The sequence below is a fragment of the Apium graveolens genome, unplaced genomic scaffold, assembly GCF_009905375.1.
Source record: "Apium graveolens cultivar Ventura unplaced genomic scaffold, ASM990537v1 ctg1596, whole genome shotgun sequence".
In the NCBI taxonomy this organism is placed as follows: domain Eukaryota; kingdom Viridiplantae; phylum Streptophyta; class Magnoliopsida; order Apiales; family Apiaceae; genus Apium; species Apium graveolens.
In genome coordinates, this window is record NW_027417320.1 from 49,282 (window position 1) to 61,816 (window position 12,535).

Here is a 12,535-nt window from a genome sequence, read left to right on the forward strand (position 1 = left end):
CCAAGGACATGGTATGAAACTCTCTCTGAGTTTTTACTTGAAAATGGTTTTACTAGAGGTGTCATAGATACAACTCTGTTTCATAAAGTGCATAAATTTGATATGATATTAGTTCAAGTAAATGTTGACGATATTATATTTGGTTCTACTAATGATGATCTTTGCAAGAGATTCTCTAAGCTAATGCAGAGTAAGTACGAGATGAGTATGAAGGGAGAGTTGAACTACTTTCTTGGATTACAAGTGAGTCAAAGGAAAGATGGGATATTCATTTCTCAATCCAAGTACATCAGAGATCTTCTTAAGAAGTATAATCTGGAAGATTCAGCTCCAGCAAAGACTCCCATGCCAACAGCCTCCAAGCTTGATCAGGACAAAACTGGTAAGAAAGTTGACATCACAAGCTACAGAGGTATGATAGGCTCATTACTTTATCTCACAGCAAGTAGACCAGATATCATGTTTGCAACATGCTTATGTGCTAGATTTCAAGCTGAACCAAAAGAATCTCATCTAATAGCTGTCAAAAGAATATTTAGGTACCTTAAGGGAACTCCAAATCTTGGAATTTGGTACCTAAAGGTACAGGTTTTGACCTAGTTGGCTATACAGATTCAGATTTTGCAGGTTGTAAGATTGACCGGAAAAGTACATCCAGGAGGCTGTCAATTTCTTGGAAGAAGATTGGTATCCTGGCATAGCAAGAAGCAGCACTCAGTATCCACATTAACTGCTGAAGCTGAATACATAGCTGCTGGAAGCTGTTGTGCTCAAATCTTGTGGATGAGGAACCAACTCCGGGATTATGGTCTATTGGTGTCAAAGATTCCAATATTCTGTGACAATACAAGTGCAATAGCAATCTCAAACAATCCAGTTCAGCACTCAAGGATAAAGCACATTGATATCAGGTATCACTTTATCATAGAGCATGTCACAAATGGCACTGTGGAGTTACACTTTGTACCCACAGAAGATCAAATTGCAGACATCTTCACCAAACCACTTGATGAAAACACTTTTTCTAAGTTGGTTAGTGAACTTGGCACGTTAAATATCTCTAATTAATTTTAGAAGTCAATAACTATAATTTGGTCTGGTTAAATTCACTTGTTGTTTAAATTCATATATTAAGGACATCTGAATTTACATGCCATTAACTATTTCTCGTAATTCAATCATGTTTGTGCTTACATACAAAATATATATATGGCTGAGCACATTCATATTGATAAATCTATTTAATTTGATCTCAGTGGACTTTAAATAATTAATATTTAAAGGGGTTCATTGAAATTAAAATTAAATATATTGCAGCATAATTATATTTCACAAAAAAATTATAGTATTGATAGGGATAAATAAGTCCTGATTTTATAATTAATGGGCTGCTAGGCCCAATAATAATAAGATGTATAATATTCAGACCAGAAAGGTTAAGTCTGACGGACCAGATTAGGCCTGGTGGAATAAAAGAGGCCCAAAAAGCCCTGATTATTAATTAATTTCGTAATTAATTAATAAGGGAGAAATCAGATGTTGAAAAGAGTCCCGATGAGGATATAAATCCTTAGAGATTAGCCTCAAGGGGACCTGAAAGGATAAGGAATCAACTTCCTACTTCCTAGGACTCCTAAGTCTATCCTAATTCAGAGGCTTATCCACCAAGCCTCCTATACCAAGTCCAATTCAAGGACTCCCGCATCTATATAAGGGGCCTCACCCCACAAATCAGAACTACGTTTTTTGACTTGATCCTTGGCAATCAGCAAGGTACGTAGGCATCTTGTTAAGGCAGATTGAGTCACGAAACACAAGAGCAGTCAAATCGAGCCTTGGAGCTCACGTTCCTTAGTATTAAATACAGCAATAATATATAGTAGTTTTAATCCATAACATTTGGCGCCGTCTGTGGGAATTACGCAACAACAACCATGGCGAGAACACGGAGAACAACCAGCACTCTGGAGGAGGGAACACCATCAGGGACAACCCAGGTGATTTCATCAACCGTGGAGGTTCCTCCCCATTCAACTTATGCATCTACTCAGGGGGAAGCCCAGACAGGGGCAACTCATCCTCAGCCACAAGGGACAACTCCCCCGACTGTTCAAGGTACGAATCCTCAAGTTCAACAAATACATATACCTGTGAATTCTCGACCCGTCGGGTATGAATACTCAACTATTGTTACTACTAACCCCCCTTATGGGATGCCCCTTCACCCTGAGGTTGGAGGAAGTGGATATGCTGGGCGAAGCGAAGCACGAGGGCGGTCGCCCCCCTATATACGAGGTTTGGATCCTATCCCTGAGGATCGGGAATTTTCTGGTCCATACACTGAGAGAGACTCCGAATCTTCGGATGATGAAGTGGCCCCGAGAAGGAGGCGTCCTGGAAAAGAGCCAATGGCCGATGGAAGGCAACGCCCCCAAAGCACCCCAGGGGCGAATCCCCAAGAAGTGCAGGAAAAGATCAGGGCTCATGAGGCTGAAATCCAAAGGCTGAGGCGTGATTTGGAGGCTTACCAAGCCACCAGACCCCACATACCTCCTAGGGGGAGAAATCCTCCTCCTATCATAGACCTGGATGGTCCGGTAAGAAGAAGGGCTGCTGTCCCAAGAACTGATCCAAGCAATCTCCTTCCCCTTGGGGATCCTGATGATCCAACTCCACCCTTCACAGAAGAGATAATGAATGCCCATATCTCAAGAAAATTTAAGATGCCCACTATCAAAGCCTATGATGGCACGGGAGACCCCGCTAATCATGTTAGGACATTCTCTAATGCACTGCTGCTGCAACCCGTGAATGATGCTATAAAGTGTCGGGCCTTCCCTCAAACCCTGTCGGGTATGGCTCAAAGATGGTACAGTCGCCTGCCCCCAAACTCTATTGGATCGTTCAGAGAATTAAGTCAGGCTTTTATTAAGCAATTCATCAGTGGAAGAGTCCATGAGAAAAGTTCAGCATCTCTTATGAGTCTTGTGCAGGGAGCTAAAGAATCCTTAAGAGATTACCTAAATCGTTTTACAAAGGAGGCTTTAAAAGTCCCAGACCTTGATGATAAGGTAGCCATGATAGCGCTGCAACAAGGAACTAGGGATGAGTTTTTCAAGATGTCTTTGGCCAAACGACCCCCTGAGAGCATGTTGCAGCTCCAAGAGAGGGCAGGGAAGTATATCAAGGTTGAAGAGAGTATGAGGAAGACCGTAGTAAGTAATGAGCCCACTGGAGGCAAGAAACGAAAAACTGATTTGGAGTACATCGCTAAGGATAAGTATCCTAGAACTGAACAAAACCCTGATTCAACCCCCAAGAAGGGAGGACCTGGGCAAAAGTTCACTGAATACGCTAAGCTGAATGCCCCCAGAAGTCAGATTTTGATGGAGATTGAGAAAGACAGAGATATTCGCTGGCCTAAGCCCTTGAAGGCTGATCCCGCCAAGCTAGATAAGGGCAAGTATTGCAGGTTTCACAAAGATGTTGGTCATGACACCGATGAGTGTAGGCAGTTGAAAGATGAAATTGAGTTTTTGATTCGAAAAGGAAGGCTGAACAAGTATACTGGAGATGGAGGAGACAGAAACAATAATGGAAGGAAGAACTTTGAAGATCGTAGGAGGGACCAAGATGATCAGGGGCGGAATCCCCAACCTAGAGGACCAGTTATAAACACCATTTATGGAGGGCCGAGACCTCGAGGGCCTGTGATAAACACGATCTTTGGAGGTCCAACTGCTGCTGGATTGTCCAAAAATTCCAGAAAGGCATATACTAGAGAGGTTATGCATATTGTTGGAGAAGCCCCGAAGAGGGCCAGGACAGAAGTAACATTGGCTTTTGATGATTCCGACCTAGAGGGTGTGAAGTTTCCCCATGACGACCCGCTGGTCATAACGCCGATAATAGGAAATAGCCCGGTTAAGAGGGTCCTTGTGGATAATGGTGCTTCTGTGGATATCTTGCTCCACGACACCTTTCTAAGGATGGGGTATAACGACTCCCAGTTGACACCAACCGACATGCCGATATATGGATTTGCTGGAGTAGAATGTCCTGTGGAAGGGATAATTAAATTACCAACCACCATAGGTACGGAGCCAAGGCAAGCAACGCAGATGCTGGATTTTGTGGTGGTAAAGGCTAGTTCAACTTATAATGCTATCATGGGGAGAACAGGGATACATGCCTTCAAGGCAGTCCCCTCTTCCTACCATTCAGTCATGAAGTTTCCCACCCGAAACGGGATTGGAGAAGAGAGGGGAGATCAAAAAATGGCTAGAAGCTGTTATGTGGCCTCTTTGAGGGCAGATGGAGTCGGGGGGCAGGTTCTTCCTATTGAAGATATGGATGTTCGAGAAAATGATGAGAATAGAGGAAGGCCAGCAGAAGAATTGGATTCGGTTCCTTTAGATCCCAAGAATCCTGAGAGGATGACTTTTATTGGAGCTACATTAGAGGAGCCCCTTAGAGGGAAGTTAGTGAAATTTTTGCAAGAAAATAGTGATGTGTTTGCATGGTCAGCAGCTGATATGCCAGGCATAGACCCGGGGTTAATTACCCACAAGTTAAACGTGGATCCAAGCCGGAAGACAGTAAAACAAAAGAAAAGAAATTTTGCCCCGGAAAGACAAGAGGCTATAAAGCAGGAAGTGGAAAAGCTCTTAGAGGCTGGTTTCATTGAGGAGATTCAATTTCCGGAGTGGTTAGCAAACCCTGTAATGGTGAAGAAGGCTAATGGAAAGTGGAGGATGTGTATAGACTTCACCGATCTGAATGATGCATGTCCCAAAGACTGTTTTCCGCTGCCTAGAATTGATACTTTGATTGATGCCACCGCTGGACATGAGATGCTGAGTTTCATGGATGGATTTAGCGGATACAACCAGATCAAAATGCATAAGGATGACATTCCAAAGGTATCATTTATCACTGACTTTGGTGTTTATTGTTATCTTGTTATGGCGTTTGGTCTCAAGAATGCAGGAGCCACCTATCAAAGGTTGGTGAATAAAATTTTTAAAGATCTTATTGGGAAGACTATGGAAGTCTATGTTGATGACATGCTAGTCAAGAGTCTAGTAAAGACTGATCATATAACCCATTTGAGGGAAGCTTTTGAGGTCCTGAGGTACCACAAGATGATGTTGAATCCCACGAAGTGTGCTTTCGGAGTAGGATCTGGAAAATTCTTGGGATTGATGGTCTCAAAGAGGGGAATTGAGGCTAACCCCGATAAAATAAAGGCAATCCTGGACATGGAACCCCCAAAAACTGTCAAGGATGTTCAGAAACTCACAGGAAGGGTTGCTGCGCTAGGACGATTCATCTCCAAGTCAGGAGACAAGTGCTTGTCATTCTTCAAGTCATTAAAGAACATTAAAGACTTTGTATGGAGTGAGGAAAATCAGAAGGCATTTGAAGAGTTAAAGAAGTTTATGGGCCAGGCCCCGTTATTGGCCAAGCCAGTTCTGAGTGAAGTTTTATTCTTGTACTTGGCTGTTTCAGAAAGCGCCTTGAGCGCGGTGTTGGTTAAGGAGGAACTGAAAGTCCAGAAACCCGTATACTATGTCAGCAAAATCTTGCATGGTGCTGAGTTGAATTATTCAACTATTGAGAAATTCGCTCTAGCCTTGGTAATGGCTTCGAGAAAGCTGCGTCCTTATTTTCAGGCTCACCAGATTGAGGTGCTAACAAATCAGCCACTGAGAAATATCATTCACAGTCCCAAGGCAAGTGGGAGACTAATTAAGTGGGCAATAGAGTTGGGAGAGTTCGATCTCAAGTATAAGCCACGTATAGCCATAAAAGCCCAGGCACTAGCTGACTTCGTGGTGGAATGTACCATACCCAACCAAGAAGTCGGGGGGCAGGAAGATACCACACCTCAAGACAAGGGAGTCGACAATGGGGACAAGGAGAAAGAATATTGGGTTCTCTATTTTGATGGAGCATCAAAAACAAATTCCAGTGGAGCAGGGTTGGTTTTGCAAAGCCCTGATGGATTCTTAATTGAGTATGCCATGAAGCTAGACTTCCCAACCACAAACAATGAGGCAGAGTATGAAGCCCTGATAGCAGGCCTTGGTCTAGCTGGGACACTTAGAGTCAAAAACTTAAAGGTCCGTGGAGACTCAAAGCTGATCATATCCCAAGTAAAGGGAGAATTTGAGGCAAGGGATGATACAATGGCTAAATATGTCCGCCTAGTAAGGGCTGTGATGACCCAATTTAATGAATGTCATGTTGAGCACATTCCAAGGGAAGAAAATGTTAAGGCAGATGCGCTATCAAAGTTTGCTTCATCTGAGATAGAAGAAAGTTCAGGGAGTGTATACTTTCGTGTTTTAAAGACGCGAAGCATAGATGTTAAGCTTGTGGCTCCCATAGGCCTGGGGACGTCATGGATCGATCCCCTTAAGGCTCACATTCAAACCGGATGGTTGCCAAGCGATGCAACTGAAGCACGAAAGTTAACTGTTCGAGCACTAAGGTATTCCTTGATAGATGGGATTCTGTATAAGAGATCTTTCGTGGTTCCTTACTTGAGGTGTCTCAGGCCGGATGAGGCACGCTTGGCTCTTGAGGAAGTGCATGAAGGCATTTGTGGGCAACACTTGGGGGGCAGGGCCTTGGCTCATAAGATAACTCGTTTAGGCTTCTATTGGCCAGAAATGATGGCTGATGCCAAAGAATATGTAAAGAAGTGTGATCGTTGTCAGAAGCATGCACCAGTCGCCAGACAACCCCCCGAGATGCTGACCTCTATCAACTCACCTATTCCCTTTGCTATGTGGGGGATGGATATTCTAGGGCCTTTTCCTATGGCCACAGCACAAAGGAAGTTTCTGATTGTAGCCATTGATTATTTCACCAAGTGGATCGAAGCCAAACCTTTGGCCAAAATCACAACTAAGCAGGTTGCACAATTCCTGTGGGAAAACATCATGTGCCGATATGGAATTCCCCGTATCCTCGTCACTGACAATGGAACGCAATTCAACAATGAGGAATTCAAGAAGTATTGTGAAGAAAATGAAATTGAGTTACGATTCACCTCTGTGGCTCACCCGCAAGCCAATGGGCAAGCGGAAGTAGCAAATCGGATAATCCTGGATGGACTAAAGAAGAGGATCGAAAAGTCGAGAAATAATTGGGTAGATGAGATACTTCCCATATTATGGGCTTATAGGACTACCTGTAGAGTCACGACAGATGCAACTCCTTTCATGTTGGCATATGGGGCGGAAGCAGTAGTTCCCGTGGAGATATCACATTCTTCTCCAAGGATTCAGGCTTTTGATGAAAAAGAAAATGAGGAAGGGCAGAAGTTAGCCCTGGATTTAATCGATGAAGTACGAGATAAAGCACACGCAAAGATAGTAGAATATCAGAAAAAGGCTTCATTCTACTACAACCTAAGGGTTAAAGAGAGGTTTTTCAAACAAGGTGACCTAGTCTTGAGAAAAATAGAGGCTTCTGGTGTCGGACAGAAAGGAAAGCTTGCCCCAAATTGGGAAGGGCCGTATAGAGTCAAGAGCGTTCAGGGTAGAGGAACCTACAAGCTGGAGACTATGGATGGTTTTGAAGTCCCGAGAACCTGGCACGCACAAAACCTGAAGGTTTACTACGTGTAAGATGGTCGAAGTACGATTCTCACTCGTCAGGATGGCGAGTAGGTTGAAAAGCACCTTGAAGCTTTGCTTGCTTAGGATTTATATGTTTTAGTTTTATTACGAAATTTATTAAGACTTGTGTAAGGGACGAATCCCAGACAATTTTATGAAATTCATAAGTTCTTCAAAGTATGATTGTGGCCTAACAAATAAAAATCAAATGCATGGATGCAAAGCATAAAAGGTGATAAATGAGATAGATCTGATAGATGTTACAAAAGTTTGATAAATAAAGTCTCGAAAATAAAAAAAGCCACGCAGGGCTGAAAAAGCTCTAAGGAGCTGAGGTGCCCTCGGCGTCCATATCATCGTCTTCTCCGCTCTCGCTAGATGTCTCCGTTGTCTCGGAGGAGGAAGAGCTGTCATCCTCAGCAGGTCTGGAAAAAGACTCGGGAGGAGGAAGAAGTGGATCCTGAGGAACATGATCCGAGACAACTACTCGGGTACGAAACCTCTGTAGCAAAGCCTCATCGTCAGGGCAGATGTAGTCCGCCGGGTTAATATCAGGACAAGCCTCGTTCACGGTCCCAAGGGCCGTGTCCCAACCAGTCCTAAAAAACTCGGGAAAGACTGAATCATCCCTAATCCTCATGGATTGGGCAAACTCCTCCGAGTCCAGATAATTGTCTATAGCTTTATCCTTCTCCGCCCGAAGTACCACCAGCTCGGCGTTAGACTCTCCGAGTTCTTCCTCCTTGCGCTTGAGCTTCTTCTCCAGGGTAGCATACTTCTTCTGCTGCCTCCTGAGGGCATTATCGGCCTTATCAGAAGCCCGCTTCCATGATTCGGCTTGCCTCACAGCGCCTTGAAAGTAGGCGTTAGACTGAAACAAAACAATTAACAAAGTATAAGGCAAGAAAGTGCTACAAGAACGAGAAATAAGTTTAAAAAAGAGAAGGCATACCGAAGCCAGAGATTGGGCTCCCATGAGCTTAATCCTCTCAAGGTCAGGGGTGGCCACCACATCAGTAAAGTCCTTTGGGGTCACGCTATGGTAGGACCAATCCCAAGCATGCTTCGTGGAACCAACCACGGTATCCCCTCGGCGGAATCCCCAGAGAGGCTGAAAGGCGCCTGTAGCAGCAGCAGCAGGGGCAGCAGCAGTGATAGGAGCATTATGGCCCTCAGCTCCTTCAGTTGAAGCCTCCCCCATAGGCTCCTTGTGCTTTCTCAAGAAGATAGGCTCTGTCGCCTTTCCCCGGGTGTCTAGGCCTGCGAGCCGAGCTTTCTTCATCCTAGCTGTCTCCTCAACCAAAGGAACGTTGTCCTCGTTAATCTCCTTAGCAGCTGAAACAAAACAAAGGACAAAATAAGTGAAGTTAATAACGCATGAAATGAAGTAAAATTGAGAAGGGAAGAAAAATACCCTGTTGAGAAACAGAGGATAGTCCCACATGAATTAGGGAAAACTCCTCTAAGAGAGTCCAGCTGGTGGTCGTACCATCATCCTGAGTAAGGCCATTATAAATAATAGTTTCTTCAGGAGTTAAGTGAATGGATTTGAGGCTACCATCACTGACCTTCCCAAAGGAAGATCGAAAGAGCGTGCCCCAGTCGCCATTCTCCCAACGTAACCCAACGAAACTATTCCTCCAATTTGGATTATTATCAGGAATAGAGGCGCTATTAAAGATATGTTTGCTTTTGGGCCTTTGTTTGACATAAACCCAGCCACAAATATTGGAAGAACTATTGTAACATTGGAAGACCTTCCTAAAAACGGCTACCGAAAGAGGAAAGCCCTCCCTAAGACAACAAACCATAAAACATAGAATATTCCTCCAGGCGTTTGGAGGAAGCTGACACGGGTTGATTTGTAAGTCAGCCAAAAGATGAGGGATAAAAGGATGGAAAGGGAACCTAAGCCCAGCGTTAAGGGCGTCGGTGTAGATGAAAAGAGTATCGGGCCTCCAGTGGCAAGTACGGTCACCACCAGAGACTGGAACTAGTCTAAAGGGGGGAGGGACGTTATAACGAGCATTTAGTTTATTGAAATCTATGTTATGCCAAGTATTACAGTGATTAAAAGAGTCGAGATGTGCAGTGGAGGGATATTCATCCCCCCTAGTATTAATCATATCAATTAAAGACATATATGAAGAGCGGATCTCGATATCCTTACCTCGTTTTGAAGCCGAGGCAATTTTGGCCGCCCTCTCAGAATTCTTGTCAGCCATTAGAAAGATTAGAAAGCTAGAAAAAGCCTGAAGGAGAGGTTGGAAAACTAAAGGAGGGATTTGAGAAAGGAAAGGCTAGAAAGTTGGAGGAGGGATGAGGAGAAGTTGTAAAATGAAATGAGAGGTGTGAAGAAATAAAACTCTCACCCCACCTTTATATAGCCAAGGAAGAAGGATAATGGGCCTTAAAAAAGCCCATTTGGGCCCAAAACTTAGAAGGTTCTGGAATAATCCAGGAAGTTCTAGCAAAAATCAGAGGAAAATTAAAGTTTTTGAAGAATCTGGAAGAATCCAGAAAAACCCTAGAAGGATTTGGAATTTGGGCTTAGAAAATGAAAGCCCATCTCAGAAAAGGGCCTAATTTTAGAAAAATCAAGCCATGTTGAGGCCCAAATGATGTTTAAGAAAAAAGAAGTGGGAAGGGAGCCCAGTTAAAGCAATGGGCCAATTGCAAAAAACTAGTTGGACCAAGGAAAATGGGCCAAGGTTTTTTCTATTGTAGCCCAGGAAAAAGGGTAGGCCAAATTAGAGAATAGGCCCAGTTAAAATGGGCCCAAGTCTTAGCCCAGAAATTAGGGAAAAATCCAGAAAATTAAGGAAATCCCTTAAATAATTTCTGAAAAATGGTAATATTTTCAGAAAATTAAGGAAAAATCCAGAAAATTAAGGAAATTCCTTAAATAATTTCTGAAAAATGGTAATATTTTCAGAAAATTAAGGAAAAATCCAGAAAATTAAGGATAAATCCCAGAAATTAGGGAAAAATCCAGAAATTAAGGAAATTCCTTAAATAATTTCTGAAAAATGGTAATATTTTCAGAAAATTAAGGAAAAATCCAGAAAATTAAGGATAAATCCCAGAAATTAGGGAAAAATCCAGAAATTAAGGAAATTCCTTAAATAATTTCTGAAAAATGGTAATATTTTCAGAAAATTAAGGAAAAATCCAGAAAAGTAAGGATAAATCCCAGAAATTAAGGGAAAAATCCAGAAAATTAAGGATAAATCCCAGAAATTAAAGGAAAAATCCGGAAATTAAGGATAAATCCCAGAAATTAAGGGAAAAATCCAGAAAATTAGGGAAAATCCCAGAAAATTAGGGAAAAATTCCTGGAAATTAAGATAATTTCTGAATAAAAGGAAGATTCGTTGTAAATGTGTAGGTCGCTCCACACTTTACGCAAAAACGAAACCCTGTAAGGGAACGAATAGATTTAACTTCTGCGAAACCTAATCAATGTTTCCCAAAAGTTGGGGGGCAAATGATAGGGATAAATAAGTCCTGATTTTATAATTAATGGGCTGCTAGGCCCAATAATAATAAGATGTATAATATTCAGACCAGAAAGGTTAAGTCTGACGGACCAGATTAGGCCTGGTGGAATAAAAGAGGCCCAAAAAGCCCTGATTATTAATTAATTTCGTAATTAATTAATAAGGGAGAAATCAGATGTTGAAAAGAGTCCCGATGAGGATATAAATCCTTAGAGATTAGCCTCAAGGGGACCTGAAAGGATAAGGAATCAACTTCCTACTTCCTAGGACTCCTAAGTCTATCCTAATTCAGAGGCTTATCCACCAAGCCTCCTATACCAAGTCCAATTCAAGGACTCCCGCATCTATATAAGGGGCCTCACCCCACAAATCAGAACTACGTTTTTTGACTTGATCCTTGGCAATCAGCAAGGTACGTAGGCATCTTGTTAAGGCAGATTGAGTCACGAAACACAAGAGCAGTCAAATCGAGCCTTGGAGCTCACGTTCCTTAGTATTAAATACAGCAATAATATATAGTAGTTTTAATCCATAACAAGTATTATCAATAAAATGATAATATTTGTAAAAATAGTGAAATATAATTGTGATTTGTTATTTGTTTTAAACATTCTTTTCATTGAAATTATTTAAAAAAAAGAGGGGTGTTTAAAATAAATTTCAGGCTGGGAAAGACTTAGAAAATTGTCTAAGTAACATCCCTCTGTGTCGCCACAGACTGTGTCGCCACAGAGAGTTTGTACTTAGAAAATTTCTAAGCGTGACTCTCCTGTGTCGCCACAGACTGTGTCGCCACAGAGAGTCTGTACTTAGATTATTTCTAAGTGTGACTCTCCTGTGTCGCCACAGAGAGTCTGTACTTAGATTATTTCTAAGTGTGACTCTCCTTTATAGCCACAGACCGTGTCACCACAGACCGTGTTGCCACAGACCGTGTCGCCACAGAGAGTATGTACTTAGATTATTTCTAAGTATAACTCTCCTGTGTCCCCACAGAGATACCACAGTGCTCTGTGGTCGCCACAGAGAAATGTCGCCACAGAGAGATGTCGCCACACAGCACTTAGTGCATGTGCATTTGTTATTTGTGCAGCGAGTATATATACATACACTCATTTTTTTCATTCATATACACACAACAGCATAAATCGCAGGAAAGGAAAAATTTTTGCTTTGATCATATCAGTAATAGAACTCTGCTAAAATTTATTATTTTTATAGATTCTGAAAGCCCATTACACAAGGATCATTTTAAGACCAGTTTCAACAAATTCCACAGGTTAATTGTTGAAATCAATTTGCACTTGATTTTGTGTGTTTAAGGCTTTTTTTGGCAGTTTTAATTGATTTGATTAGTAATCTAATTTATCCTAAGGCATTGTTTGGTTAATCCTTTAGTATTAA

General features: G+C 42.2%; 1 protein-coding gene across 2 annotated transcripts; it reads right to left on the reverse strand.

Moving 5' to 3' along the window:
• Window positions 1-7,811: 7,811 nt before the first annotated feature.
• Window positions 7,812-9,991, reverse strand: LOC141699976 (uncharacterized). 2 transcript variants are annotated; one of them, XM_074503759.1, is made up of 3 exons: window positions 9,046-9,991; window positions 8,584-8,966; window positions 7,812-8,502 (listed from the first exon to the last, which is right to left on the reverse strand). In XM_074503759.1, exons 1-3 carry the CDS (start codon window positions 9,854-9,856, stop codon window positions 7,954-7,956), a joined length of 1,743 nt encoding a protein of 580 aa, XP_074359860.1. In that variant the 5' UTR covers window positions 9,857-9,991; the 3' UTR covers window positions 7,812-7,953. The 2 variants fall into 2 exon arrangements, with proteins under 2 accessions (XP_074359860.1, XP_074359861.1); XM_074503760.1 differs by having other exon boundaries at window positions 7,829-8,502; window positions 9,802-9,991.
• Between the last annotated feature and the right edge of the window lie 2,544 nt (window positions 9,992-12,535).

Coding starts and splice junctions, on each gene's coding strand:
- LOC141699976 (XM_074503759.1), bottom strand. CDS start 9,856: ATGGCTGACAAGAATTCTGAGAGGGCGGCCAAAATTGCCTCGGCTTCA. Junction 8,967..9,045: donor ATCCTCTGTTTCTCAACAGG/GTATTTTTCTTC, acceptor GTTTTGTTTCAG/CTGCTAAGGAGATTAACGAG. Junction 8,503..8,583: donor GAGCCCAATCTCTGGCTTCG/GTATGCCTTCTC, acceptor GTTTTGTTTCAG/TCTAACGCCTACTTTCAAGG.